The sequence below is a fragment of the Sus scrofa genome, chromosome 3, assembly GCF_054392235.1.
Source record: "Sus scrofa isolate SSC_HxYL_T2T_F1_AM1 chromosome 3, Sscrofa_HxYL_maternal_Yorkshire_Landrace_v2.0, whole genome shotgun sequence".
Taxonomy (NCBI): domain Eukaryota; kingdom Metazoa; phylum Chordata; class Mammalia; order Artiodactyla; family Suidae; genus Sus; species Sus scrofa.
Genome location: NC_139385.1, coordinates 29,347,234 through 29,362,113, shown reverse-complemented (window position 1 = coordinate 29,362,113; position 14,880 = coordinate 29,347,234). Strand labels below are relative to the sequence as shown.

The following is a 14,880-nucleotide window of genomic DNA, read 5'->3' as shown; positions in this document are numbered from 1 at the left end:
ATTAAAAGCCTTGCCCAGTAGGGAAGGAAGCAGGTTATTTCTCTAACCTGGACCTTGGCATGGCTCTCTCATCAAACTGGCCCAATGGATGGAGTTCAGACTCGTTTTGAGGAAGACCTACATGTTCAAACAGGAAGAGCCACCTCAATAAAGCTCCTTTTTGGAGTTCCTGTCGTGGCACAGTGGAAATGAATCCGACTAGGAACCATGAGGTTGCAGGTTCAATCCCTGGCCTTGCTCAGTGGGTTAAGGATCCGGTGTTGCCTTGAGCTGTGGTGTAGGTCGCAGATGTGGCTCAGATCTGGCATTGCTGTGCCTGTGGTGTAGGCCGGCAGCTGTAGCTCTGATTCGACCCCTAGCCTGGGAACCTCCAAATGCCACGGGTGTTGTCCTGAAAAGACAAAAGACAAAAATATAAAATAAAATAAAGCTCCTTCTCTGGCCTCTCCCCAGTTTCAGAACCTTCAATTTACCCGTGAATTAGAAAACTTGCCTTTATGGTTTATATTTTTGCTGAAAACATGTCATTGTTATAAAACAAAATAATAGAAACTAAACTTTTCCCTGGAGCGTGGATCTTTAGTTCCCTAGAGGGGACTCTTGGGCCATATCTGGAGATTCTTTTGGGTGTCACTCTTGGGGGTGATGCTACTGGTACCTAGCAGGGAGAGGCCAGGGAGTCTCCTGAACATCCCATAATGTTACAGGGATGCTCCTGTAACACGGGTTATCCTGCCCCAAAGGTCAGAAGTTTGCTGAGGCTGAGAACCCCCACTCCAGACGTAACTACCGAGAAAGTTTGGTATATGTAAAACCTATCTACGTGTAATTTAAAAAATACAAATATGCTCATGCAAAACACAATATTCTATTTATGTTTATAACACGCCTATGTGTGTTATGCAATGTGTTTATATATACATGTATATGTATGTAATGCAAATCTGCTGTTATATATATAGTGTAAATCTGCTATAATATATAATGTAAATCTATTATATGTATAATGTAAATCTGCTATAATATATAACATAAATCTGCTATTATATATAGTGTAAATCTGCTATAATATATAACATAAATCTGCTATTATATGTATAATGTAAATCTGCTATAATATATAACGTAAATCTGCTATTATATATAGTGTAAATCTGCTATAATATGTAATGTAAATCTGCTACTATATATATAGTGTAAATCTGCTACAATATATAACGTAAATCTGCTATTATATATATAATGTAAATCTGCTATCTCATACACACACATACACACACACACACACACACACACATATACATAAAACATAAATGCGCTATACGGAGACCAAAGAGCTGCATGATATTCTATCACATGACTATACCATAATTACTTGACCAGTCCCCACTGATGTATATTAAGGTTACAGCTCACTTGTTTGCAGTTATAAGCAAAACTGTGGTGAGCATTCTCAGACTTCAATTTTTGTGTGTGTCTTGTTGTTGCCTCAGTTTCCACATCCACCAACTGGGTGCAATCATGGTACCTACCTTGTGGGCTGTTCTATTTAATACGTGAACCTGTGTAAAGCAGGTAGAACAGTACCTGCCACAGCGAGAGCACAATCTGTGTTTGCTCTTAAGATGATTGGACTAAATTCCTAGAACTGCTTTGATCTTTCAGATCAATTGTTTGGCGTGGAAATACTGGGAAGTTTCCAGGTCCTCAATGCCGCCCTTCCTGTTGGCTGCACTCCCGTAAGTGAACACGGGTCCCCCTTTGCTGGCTCAGCAATAAGATTGGCCGGTGTCACCAAAACCAAAGTGTGGTTCTTTCGCCCAGGGTTTTGGTCAGGAACCAGAAGGACATGGAGAGTTAAGTCCTTGAGAACCAGCATTTAAATTCTGACCCCATGTTGATATTTCAGACAAACTCCTTTGCTCTTTCTTGTTATTTAAAAACCAAACCCAAAGCAACTGGAGCCTGAATGAGTGCCGGTGAAGCAGGTCTCATCTGAGCTTGCCTCACAGCTGTGCCCGGGCTTCAGGGGAATCAGGGCTGATGGGAGCAGTGAGAATTTCTCCTGGGAGGTGTGGGTGTGGAAGCCTGGCGGGCAGCCCTGATTTTTAAATATGGTCTGGACACTGTTTCTGTCTTTTTTCTTTCTTTATTTCCTGTTCCCTTTTCTTGCTGTCATTGTCTTCATTCAATTAAAAAGATTTATTGAATGTACTATACTATGTCCTGCATTTTCAGACATAACTAAATTTCCCCTTAAAAAAGCTTACCATCTCATAGAGGGAAAATATACAAGAATGAGGCCAATTATAATGTCAAGTTAATATTTGATTGACAGTGACAAAATGTTAACTGAAACTGGCTTGAGCAAGAAAGGGCCATTATGGATTTCAATAACTGAAAAGTCTAGGGGTGGACTTTAGGCATGGCTGGATCCAGGAGCTCCAATGAGAAGGCCAGAGAGGTAAGGGACATTTAGGTCAGGGTGGGCTTGTGTGTGCCCTGTGGTGGTTTCCCTGCATTAGGGGCATAGCTCTCAGATGTAACGTTTCAGAGAGATCATCATCACTGCCCCTATGAGGATGGAATGTAAGGGGCCTGGCTGGAAGGAGAGAGACAGTGAAAGCTTCTTTCTGTAAATATGACATGAGCATAGCTGTCTTCTTCTGCATCTTAGCTCAGATAGTAATAGTACTGCCTTAGAAGAGGCTCCCCAGGATATCCACACATCATTCTCCATCACAGAGCCATTTAATTTTCTTCCTAACATTCATCAGTAGTTGGAATGACCTGTTTTATTCACTGGTTTCTGAGTTTCTTCCCCTAGAGCATCCTGGGAGCAGGGACCTACCCCTTGTTCCTGGGGGTAGCTGGTATAGCGCCTCGCATGCAGGAGATGTTCTTTGTATGTTTAGTGAATGAATGAATGAAGAAATAAATAAGAGTGGTACTAGGAATGGAGCGGCAAGAACAGATTAGAGTAATACAGAGGTAGCAATGACTGACTTGGGGGTAAGAGATAAAGGCATCTAGGATGGCATAGAGGAGGCAGAGTATGTTTGGGGGAGGAAACTGAATTTGGTGCTGGGACAGTAAGGTCGCAATGATGTAGAAGCCACCTGGGGCTCGAGCACTCTTTCTCAACCTTTATTTCATCATTGCCTTCCAAAGGAGAAAAATTATTTCTCCCTAATGAGAGAAATTACAAGTAATAAGATTTTTTTTTTTTTTTTTTTTTTTTTGCTTTTTAGGGCCAAACCTGCAGCATATGGAAGTTCCCAGGCTAGGAGCTGAATCGGAGCTACAGCCGCTGGCCTACACAGCAATTCAGGATCCAAGCCACCTCTGTGACCTACACCACAGCTCAAGGCAATGCCGATGCTTAACCCACTAACCGAGGCCAGGGATTGAACCTACATCCTCATGGATCCTAGTGGGGTTTGTTAACTGCTGAGCCATGACGGGAACTCCAGGGATAAGATTTTGTTGAGCTTTGGGAGATCACTAATCATCGTTAACTAAGATTCCCCGCCCCCACCCTTCCCTCTCCCAGACCAGTTTCTCCCCCTTGGAGGCGACGCCACCCCTGTTCCGCATATACAGTCAAGAGCTTAGAGGAAGGTTCTAGACAGGGGTCGATGGAATTAGGAGTCGTTCCTCTTATTCTCTCCTCATCTCCTCCACTCCTTTCTATTTTATTCCCTCTCCTCTTTATCTCTTTCTTCTTCTATTTTTTCATTTCCTTTCCCCTCATCTCCCCTCAACCAGTTCATCAGTCAGCATCTGTTTATGGAGACTCTGCTCATTGATAAAGTGCTGCTGGGTCATGGGAGAGGTGCATGATGGGAAGTTTGTTTCCCACTGGTAGGAGAAGAGCCTTGTGGGAAATTTGTTTCCCACCTGTAGGAGAAGAGCCTTATGGGAAATTTGTTTCCCACCTGTAGGAGAAGAGCATTGTGGGAAATTTGTTTCCCACCTGTAGGAGAAGAGCATTGTGGGAAATTTGTTTCCCACCTGTAAGAGAAGAGCCTTGTGGGAAATTTGTTTCCCACCTGTAAGAGAAGAGCCTTGTGGGAAATTCGTTTCCCACCTGTAGGAGAAGAGCCTTGTGGGAAATTTGTTTCCCACCTGTAGGAGAAGAGCATTGTGGGAAATTTGTTTCCTACCTGCAGGAGAAGAGCCTTATGAAGTTTGTTTCCCACCTGTAGGAGAAGAGCATTGTGGGAAATTTGTTTCCTACCTGCAGGAGAAGAGCCTTATGAAGTTTGTTTCCCACCTGTAGGAGAAGAGCATTGTGGGAAACTTGTTTCCTACCTGCAGGAGAAGAGCCTTATGGGAGGTTTGTTTCCCACCCATAGAATAGGAAAATGATGGGCAGGAGGCTTGCTACCTGCCTAAAGGAGCCACGACATCCCTGGGAAGAACAGACATTTAAGGAAAACCCTTGTGATAAGCTTGTGGGCAGGGAGACCCTGATTTCAGGGGCAAATACAGAGTCAGCCCTGTTTTCCTTCCCTCGTTCTCCCCATCTCTCTCCAGGGCTCGCTACCTGGCTTCTGTCCCAGCCTCCCAGTGTGTGCCCTTTCTGATCAGCCTGGGGAAGCGTCAGTTGGACTCCTTGGTATTAGATTCCCACAAAAGGAATTCGGTCCTCAGGAAAGTGCGGCAGTGCCTGGTAAGGAAGCTGTTCCTGGATGATGCTTTCACTGGGGTCCCTTCCCCTCCAAGTAGCTGTGCCCATCCTCAGGAGTCCTCAGGGAGCTAGCTGTGTTCTCAAGCCTGCGGTGATGGCCAGAACTCTGCCTTGTGGGTCTCAAAGCCGGCTCTGGGGCCCCTGAATGTAACCTTCTTGGCCATTGGTCCTGGAGGCAGCCCTTCTGGAGCCTGAATGTGGAGAGTCTGCTCTGGAGGACTGGAAGGAGCCCAGCACACAGAGTCTGGGTTCTAGACTGCCCGTCACGTCTCAGCCAGTGACTGGTTATAGGGGCAGGTCACATCCTCTCTCCTAGCCTCAGTCTCCTCATCTGTAAGATGGGTGCAATAGCATTTCCTTCTTAGAGTTATTGAGGACCCGAGATAGGTAGTATGTTATTTAGTGCAAAAGCCCAAAGGGCGGAGCTGACAGTTTCTTTCTCTTGAGAACGTGGATGAGGCTAGAACTTAGGTCTTACAGTTACTTAGGATGTGCAGGGATCAAGATCTGGAATCACTTAGAATGATGCCTGGCACGTCGTGAGCGCTCTATAAATGTTAGCTATTTTTGTCCTTTTGAGAGAGAGCTTTGGAGGCTTTCAAGGCCCATACACACTTGGAAGTGCTCTTTTTACTATTGCTGTACTATTATTATAATGGTTATTCCACTCTGATGTATTAGGAGTCGTTCCTCTTACTCTCTCCTCATCTCCTCCACTCCTTTCTATTTTATTCCCTCTCCTCTTTATCTCTTTCTTCTTCTATTTTTTCATTTCCTTTCCCCTCATCTCCCCTCAACCAGTTCATCAGTCAGCGTCTGTTTATGGAGACCCTGCTCATTGATAAAGTGCTGCTGGGTCATGGGAGAGGTGCATGATGGGAAATTTGTTTCCCACCTGTAGGAGAAGAGCATTGTGGGAAATTTGTTTCCCACCTGTAGGAGAAGAGCCTTGTGGGAAATTCGTTTCCCACCTGTAGGAGAAGAGCCTTGTGGGAAATTTGTTTCCCACCTGTAGGAGAAGAGCCTTATGGGAAGTTTGCATTCATTGCAGCCTCATTGACTGAATGTACCAAGTCCTCTGTCCACACCTGCCCCCATGGGGTCTCTCAGATTCCCTCCAGGCCTGCACCCCTGGGGCAAAATCAGGCCTCATGCCATCTCTAGGAGTTCAAGGCAGGGTGAGTGATTCAGATCCTGGAACCAAGTCTACCAAGGTTCAAGGTCAGGAAGTGTTTTAAGGGGTAGCCATCTTGACCCTCCTGGATCTTTCCATCAGCTCTACTTGTTGGTTTCAGAACGACTCTGTTGCTGATGAGTACACCGTGGACATCCTGGGAAACTTGCTCTGCCACCTACCAGCAGCTGTCATCCACCATGGCATGTCCCCCAGGGCCTGGGCCACCGCCCTGTACAGCCTCAGAGACTGCCCAGACCTCAGCCCCCAGCAGAAGGCAGCAGTGAAACTCAGGCTCCTGGAACAGCACGGGTGCGGAGGGTTGGCTTCAGGGGGTGGCTGACGGGGTGGGGGGGAGGTGTCCTGGCAAAGGGGTCCCCCATCCTGGCTTTCCTATCCTCAAAGCAGAAAGAATCTCCCACTCATGACGAAGTTGGACACTTATTCTGGAAATACAACCTTTCTTCTCAGATTCCCTGTAAAGTAAGAACCATTGCTTCTCGGAGTTCCCATCGTGGCACAGCAGAAACAAATCTGACTAGGAACCATGAGGTTGCGGGTTCGATACCTGGCCTCGCTCACTGGGTTAAGGATCTGGTATTGCTGTGGCTGTGGTGTAGGCTGGTGGCTACAGCTCCTATTAGATCCCTAGCCTGGGAACCTCCATATGCTGTAGGTGTGGCCCTAAAAAGACAAAAAAGAAAAAGAAAGAAAAAAGAATAATTGCTTCTCTGGCGGCCTCAGGTGGTGTGTCACTCTTATATCTTGGCATGTGGGAAGGGAAGGAGTTTTATTTATTTTTTTATTTTTATTTTTTCCACCTACACCACACTCACGGCAATGCCAGATCCTTAACCCACCAAGTGAGGCCAGGGATTGAACCTGTATCCTCATGGATGCCACAACGGGAACTCCAAGGGAAGGAGTGTTCAAAAGACGGCACTTGACAAATGCAAGGAGGGGTTATGATTATTTTTCGCTGTGAAACAACACCAGTAATAATAATGCAACTTATCAAGGCGCTGTCAGCTCTGGGTTGTGTGAGAACTCGCTGGGGGCAAAACAGAACTGTTCTTTCCCCTGCAGAGTTTTCTGAAGTTGGGTCAGATATGTGTGTAGGGCCTAGCCATCAGTTAGTCATTCGACAACACATGTTTTTGTGGTAATCACTGTGTCCCATACACTTTCTAGTATATAACGTTTAAGAACTGGGACTTGGGAGCCTGACTCCATGGCTTAAAATTTTGTTTCAATCATCTGCCACCTGTGTGATTTGTGAAAAGTGCCTCTGTCTTTCTGCACGTTAGTTTTGCATCTGTCGTGAGAGTCCCTGGGCTAGGGATGATTAGCTGAGTTAATACAGGCAAAGGACTTAACCACAGTGCTTGGCACATAGTACTGAGTATGTGTCACCTGCTTTACCACTAGGAATGAAGATAAGGCAGTTATTTATTAAGGGTGGCTCCTGCCCTCCTGGAAAGTACAGTCTGGTGGGGGTAGCTGTTAATCAAGGAGATAAGGGGAGGGTCTTTGGCCAGGAGTGGTTTGCCTTGCTTCTAGGAGAAGTGTCACCACTGCTAGTTGGGCACACCTCCCTGAACGATAATCACCAAATGTAGTGTGAGGCACTTCCCTGTGGACATGCGTGGTCTCCATGAGAACAACAGTGGATCCTGAGTTAGTGCTGTTACTCTCCTGCCAAGGTCAGGAGGAAATCGCCTCTTGCTACCAGAGAAGGCTGCTAGGGTAACTGAAAAGGGACAAATGTATCATACTGTTCTATTGAGGAAAGCCAGGATGGAAATGTTGATACAAATAACAGAAATTCAGTAGCTCAATTCACACTAAAAAAAAAAAAAAAAGGAAGTTTATTGTGTTTAGAAATCGATGGGACTTCAGGCATGGCTTGATCCAGGGGCTCAAATGATGTCATCAAGAATATGTTCCACAGTTCCCGTCATGGTGCAGAGGAAACAAATCCAACTAGGAACCATGAGGTTGCAGGTTCAATCCCTGGCCTCGCTCAGTGGGTTGAGGATCTGGTGTTGCCGTGAGCTGTGGTGTAGGTCGCAGATGAGGCTTGGATCTGGCATTGCTATGGCTGTGGCGTAGGCTGGTAGCTACAGCTCCAATTAGACCCCTTGCCTGGGAACCTCCATATGCCACTGGTGCAGCCCTAAAAAGACCAAAAAAAAAAAAAAAAAAAAAAAAAGAGAGAGAGAGAGAATATGTTCCTTCTATCCCTCAGCTCTTCGTTCTTGGGTGTGGCCTTTACTTTTTCCACTTGGTGATAGAAATGGCCTCTGATATCGTATTTACTGCTAGGGATGCCAGAAGACAGACAGAGCTTCTCTAGGAGTTCCATTGAAATTCCCAGGGATGACTCTGATTGGTCAGCCTGCATCACGTGCCTGTTTTCTTGGTTAGGGAAACGGGATCACATGATTGACAGTTTCTTCAGGTAGCAAGACAGTCTTTTCCTAAAAGAAAAAGATGCTGGGGGACAAGGCCAACAACATGATGTTTCAATTTACTGCTTATTGTCTCCCCTTAGACACCCCCAGAACTGGACAGCGGAGACAACGAGGGATTTGGGATCCTTCCTGGTGCTTTTCTCAGGAGATGAATTAAGCTCTGTAGCCACAAAGGTACCTCTGTGTTCCGTCTTTAGAAGGCTGAGGAGTCTGAAGGGGAGGGAACGTGTGGTTAGTTATATCCCCCTGGGCTTGCCGCCAGTTTGCTTTTCTGGAAGCTTCCTGCCTTAGAGAGCCTAGATGTTTCCAGCCCCACTCCAGGATGGTTCAGGATAAGGGAGTGAGGCAGCAGCTAAAGGACCTCTGGGTCTTTCCCGTGGCCGTCCAGCTGGACGTGCACAGCGTGGGAGCTGTCATTTAGCCACCAGCTGGCTGTCGTGTGCTCCCCACATGCATGTCTGTTCCAGACTTTACACGCACCAGTGTCACGTGCACACCCACACAGGTGTCCAGTGTGTGCTGTCATGTGGGGAAGTGTATTTAACCCCAAGGCAGATCTTTATTGCACGTTGCCTTTGGATGTAACGTTCTATTTGGAATAAATCTCCAAGAAGCATGCCGGATGACCACGCTGTAGTCATTTGTTGCTGTATAACAGACCCATGCCAGCGTGCCGGAGCAAGTGCTTATTTTGTGCTGATTGGTCTCTGGGTTAAGGGGACAGTGTGTCTGCCTCTGGGGCCAGGCCATCTAAAGCCTGTTCTTTTTTTTTTTTTTTTTTTTTCCTGTCTTTTTTTGCTTCCTTGAGCCGCTCCCGTGGCATATGGAGGTTCCCAGGCTAGGGGTCGAATCGGAGCTGTAGCCACCGGCCTACGCCAGAGCCACAGCAACGCGGGATCTGAGCCGCATCTGCAACCTATACCACAGCTTACGGCAACGCCAGATCCTTAACCCACTGAGCAAGGCCAGGGATCGAACCCGCAACCTAGTCGGATTCGTTTACCCCTGTGCCACAACGGGAACTCCCTGAAGCCTGGTCTTCGTACTGCAAGTCTTGAAATGCCAGAAAAGAGAGTGTAAAGTGTAATTCTTCCTAAAGCTCAGGCCGGAAAATGGCTGGCCGTCACTTTCCAGCCACCAAAGCAAGTCACGTGACCAAGGCCACTTCTGCCCTCCTCGGGGCAGGGGCTCTCCAAGCAGATGAAGGGTGGGGTGGGAGGGGGGTGTTAGCTGAACAAGTCGGATTGCCCACAAAGCACACCCACATGCTCTCAGCCCTGTAGTCACAGAGGCAGGATGGATGTTGTCACCCATGCTCAGAGGACCTGAATACATGGCATGTCCCTCATATTCACACATGGGGGGCAACATTCCAGTGTCCATTCGAGACAAAATCCTCTCCTGGGGTGTCCAAACCTATCAGCAGCCATGCATATATATATATATTATATATTATATAATATATAATATATATATACTATATACTGATCTAATCTTTGAAAAAAAATCAACTTTTGAAACTGAGGAAGTTTTGTATCAACTTGGTTAAATCTCAGAAACACAGTGTAAAAAATTTTTTTTAAAAATTCTAGGTCATTTATTTATCTCTTTGCTTTTTTAGGGCCATACCCAATGCAGATGGAAGTTCCCAGGCTAGGGGTTGAATTGGAGCTGCAGCTGCCAGCCTATGCCACAGCCACAGCAACGTGGGATTAGAGCCGCATCTGTGATGTACACCACAGCTCATGGCAATGCCAAATCCCCGACTGACTGAGTGAGGCCAGGGATCGAACCCGCATCCTCATGGATACTAGTCAGGTTTGTAACTTGCTGAGCTGCAATGGGAACTCCAAAACTTTTAAAAAGTGACTTGAGGAGTTCCCGTCGTGGCGCAGTGGTTAACGAATCCGACTAGGAACCACGAGGTTGCGGGTTCGGTCCCTGCCCTTGCTCAGTGGGTTAAGGATCCGGTGTTGCCATGAGCTGTGGTGTAGGTTGCAGACTCGGCTCGGATCCCGTGTTGCTGTGGCTCTGGAGTAGGCCAGTGGCTACAGCTCCGATTCGACCCCTAGCCTGGGAACCTCCATATGCCACAGGAGCGGCCCAAGAAATAGCAACAACAACAACAACAAAAAAAAAAATTAAAAAAAAAAAAGTGACTTGAAAAACAAAATAAAACAATACTGTACAGTAGGATACTAAATAAAAAACATACTAGTTTAATTTAAGCACACGCAAAACAATTCTATACGTAAAAGAAGTTTAAAAGTACATGGGAATGATTAATTATCAAATATTAAATTCAGGGCGACACTTCTGGGGAAGAAAGTAAGCCTAGGATGACAGGGAGCTCTCCATTGCATTTGTATGTTTTATGTCTTTTTCTTTTTTCTTTTTTCTTTTTTTGTCTTTTTGTCTTTTGAGGGCCACACCCAGGGCATATGGAGATTCCTAGGATAGGGATCTAATCAGAATTACATCTGCCAACCTATGCCACAGCTACAGCAACGTGGGATCCGAGCCACATCTGAGACCTACACCACAGCTCATGGCAACACCGGTTCCTTAACCCACTGAGCGAGGCCAAGGATGGAACCTGCAACCTCATGGTTCCTAGTCGGATTCGTTTCCACTGTGCCATGACAGGAATTCCTGTTTTATTTCTTAAGCTGGGTGGTGGGCACATGGGTATTTTGTTGCATCATTCTCTCTACCTGCTTTTTTTTTTTTTTTTTTTGGCCGTGCACATGGCATGGGCAAGTCCCTGGGCCAGGGATCGGACCTGTGCCACAGTAGCTACCTGAGCCACTGCAATGATAATGCCTGATCCTTTACTGGCTGAACCACAAGAGAACTCTCATTCTCTCTACTTGTTTTAATGCCTTAAATGTTTATTATTATTATTATTATTATTTTGGTCTTTTTGTCTTTTTAGGGCTGCACCTGTGGCATATGGAGGTTCCCAGGCTAGGGGTCCAATTGGAACTACGGCCTATGCCACAGCCACAGCAACTGGGGATCTGAGCCATGTCTGTGACATACACCACAACACTGGGCAACACCGGATCCTTAACACACTGAGCGAGGCCAGGGATTGAACCCGCATCCTCATGGATGCTAGTTGGGTCAGCTAACTGCTGAGCCATGACGGGACCTCCCATTGCCTTAAATGTTTAATGGAACAAGTAATACATGCTCCTGGTTAGAAAATCCCAACTATACTGAAGACTATAATAAACAAAGAAGTTTTACCCACCCTTTTAGGTCCCCAGGTCCCCCTAAGTCTCTCTTCAGTGGCAACTGCTGTTCCCAGATTCTTCTGTATCCTTTCTGAAAAATCTTCCTCCTGCCTTTATGTGTCCTCCCTTTGAAAATACAAGATGGAAAATACTCTGCTGTGCAATTTGCTCTTTCAAAGCTAACTATTTATCTTAGAGCAGTTGCTTCTGACCTTAGCTGCACGGGAGAATCCCTGGGGAGGTTCTAAAATGGACAGATAGGAGTTCCTGCTATGGTGCAGTGGGTTAATGATCCAGCTTGTCTTTGCAAAGGTGGCAGTTCTGATCCCTGGCCCAGTGCAGTGGGTTAAGGATCTGGTGTTGCTGCAGCTGTGGCATAGGTCGCAGCTCCAGCTGGACTGGAAAAGAAAAGGAACGGGAAGGGAAGGGGAGAGGAGGGAAGGGGTGGGAGGGATGGGAGGGGTGGGAGGGGAGGGGAGGGGAGGGGACAGTGGACAGATACTTGGTCCCCACTGGAGATCGGAGTTCTCAGAATCTCTAGGGCGGGGCCCTGGGTATCTGTGGATCTCCTGGGTGCTTCTTATCTGCAGTCTGGGCTGGGAACTACTGGCTTAGACTGTGACTCTGATTCTGAAAATTCGAGTAGAAAGAGGAGCTATATAACCTGGGCAACTTTGGGGACATACTCTTTGGGCGACTGGGACACAGAGACGCATGGCTAGAGGGCAGAGTTTGATGAATTCTTTGATCCATGGACAGATCTGCCAGCAATATCCCAAGTCGTGACAAAGTCCATGAGTTCTAGAAGAGAAATGGCACCTTCTCCAGGGCTACCAGAATCCTCTTCATCAACAGTCTTCATCCAGAATCCAGAGATGACTCTCTCTCCCTCCTTTTTAGAATACATATAAATGAAACAAACAAACAAACAAAAACAGGAGTTCCCATTGTGGCTCAGCAGAAATGAATATGACTAATGTCCATGAGGATGCAGGTTCGATCCCTGGCCTCGCTCAGTGGGTTAAGGATCTGGCGTTGCCATGAGCTGTGGTGTAGGTCGCAGATGAGGCTTGGCTCTGGCATTGCTGTAGATGTGGCGTAGGCTGTAGCTGTAGCTCCGATTAGACCCCCTAGCCTGGGAACCTCCATATGCCATGGGTGTGGCCCTAAAAAGACTAAAGACAAATAAATAAATAAATAAATAAATAAATAAATAAATAAATAAAATGTTATCAGATTGCCTGGTAATGATACACCATCTAACAGTCCAACAGAGAAATAAATACATGTATTTCCTACATCTTAGCTAGCATTAGGTATTTATTTTTTGCCAATCTGATGGGTAAAAAACAATATGTACTTGTGTTATTGAACATGTATTGGATTTTTATTGAGGTTAGGTATAATTTTTTTTTTTTTTTGTCTTTTAACCCTTTCTAGGGCTGCTCGCTCCCATGGCACATGGAGGTTCCCAGGCTAGGGGTCCAATTGGAGCTACAGCTGCCGGCCTACACCACAGCTACAATAACTCGGGATCCAAGCTGTGTCTGTGATCTACACCACAGCTCACGGCAAAGCCAGATCCTTAACCCATTGAGCGAGGCCAGGGATCAAACCTGCAACCTCATGGTTCTTAGTTGGATTCATTTCCTCTGAACCACGACGGGAACTCCGGAACATATTCTTGATGACATCATTTGAGCCCTGGATCAAGCCATGCCTGAAGTCCCATCAATTTCTAAACACAATAAACTGAGGCGCCACAATGGGAACTCCCAAAGTTACTCAAAATACTTTATTCTTAACAAATTGCTAACCAGCATCTGAGCTTCCAGTGAATCCTAATCTTTTATTGGTGGAGGGTCTTGCCTTGATATTTATGGTGGTTGCTGAAGGTTGGGGTGACTGTGTCAATTTCTTAAAATAAGACAATAATGAAGCTTGGTGCATTAATTGACTCCTCCTTTCAAAAATGACTTTATAGCTTGCAATGCTCTTTGATAGCATTTTACTCATTGTAGACTCATTCTTTCCAAATTGGAGTCAGTCCTCTCAAATCCTATTGCTGCTTTATCACCTTAATTTAGGTAATATTCTAAGTCCTTTGTTGTCATTTCAACAATCTTCAGGAGTTCCTGTTGTGGTGCACTGGAAACAAATCCGACTAGTATCCATGAGATGCAGGCTCAGTCCCTGGTTTCGCTCAGTGGGTTGGGGATCCTGTGCTGCCGTGAGCTGTGGTGTAGGTCTCGGACCATGTTTGGATCTGGTGTTGCTGTGGCTGTGGTGCAGGCCGGCAGTTACATCGCTGATGTACCCCTAGCTTGGGAACTTCCTTATGCCACAGATGCGGTCCTAAAAAGCAAAAAAAAAAAAAAAAAAAAAAAAAAAAAAGCAAACCAACAAAATCTTCACGACATCTTTATCTAGAGAAGATTCCATTCCAAGAAAACCACTTTCTTTGCTCATCCACAAGAAGCAACTCCTCATCCATGAAAATTTTATCCTAAGAGGGTAGCAATTCAGTCACAACCTGAGGCTCCACTTCTCATTCTAGTTCTCCGGCTATTTGCAGTGCATCTGCAGGTCCTTTCTCCACTGAAGTCTTGAACCGCTCAGAGTCATCCATGAGGGTTGGAATCAACTTCTTCCAAACTCCGGTTAACGCTGATGTTTTGACCGCTTTCCATGAAGCACGAATGTCCTTAATGACATCTGGTTTGGTGAATCCTTTCCAGAAGGTTTTCTATGTATTTCCTCAGGTCCATCAGAGGTATTGCTGTCTATGGCAGCTATGGACATATGAAGTGTGGTTTTTTTTGTTTTTTGGTTTTTTTTACTTTTTAGGGCCATACCAGTGGCATATGGAAGTTGCCAGGCCAGGGGTCCAGTCGGAGCTGCAGCTTCTAGGCTACACCACAGCCAAGGCAATGCCAGATCCTTAACCCACTGAGCGAGGCCAGGGATCGAACCTGCATCCTCATGGACCCTGTGTTGGGTTCTTAACCTGCTGATCCACAACGGAAACTCCCAGGCCTGATTTCGATATTGTTGTGTCTGAAGAAATAGGGAGGCCCAAGGAGAGGGAGAGAGATGGGAACAGCTGGTTGGTAGAGCAGTTGGCAGACACATGGATCAAGTGAGTTTGCCAGCTCCTATGGGCTCGGCTTACGGGATCCCCAGATTACAACTGTGACATCAAAGACCGCTGATCCCAGATCACCATAGCAAATATAACAGTAGTGAAAAAGTCTTGAGAATTACCAAAATGTGACACAGAGACATGAAGTGAGCAAATGC

General features: G+C 45.9%; 1 protein-coding gene across 6 annotated transcripts in view; it reads left to right on the top strand.

Annotated features, from left to right (window-relative positions):
- The window catches only part of OTOA (otoancorin), a 93,571-nt gene that overhangs the window by 54,222 nt on the left and 24,469 nt on the right, over positions 1–14,880 (top strand). For all 6 annotated transcript variants that reach the window (XM_085017345.1, XM_085017349.1, XM_085017348.1 and 3 more), the window contains 4 exons: positions 1,666–1,739; positions 4,540–4,675; positions 5,989–6,179; positions 8,422–8,515. In XM_085017345.1, the coding sequence (XP_084873471.1) occupies positions 1,666–1,739; positions 4,540–4,675; positions 5,989–6,179; positions 8,422–8,515 (495 nt within the window). The remainder of the gene's footprint in view (positions 1–1,665; positions 1,740–4,539; positions 4,676–5,988; positions 6,180–8,421; positions 8,516–14,880) is intronic.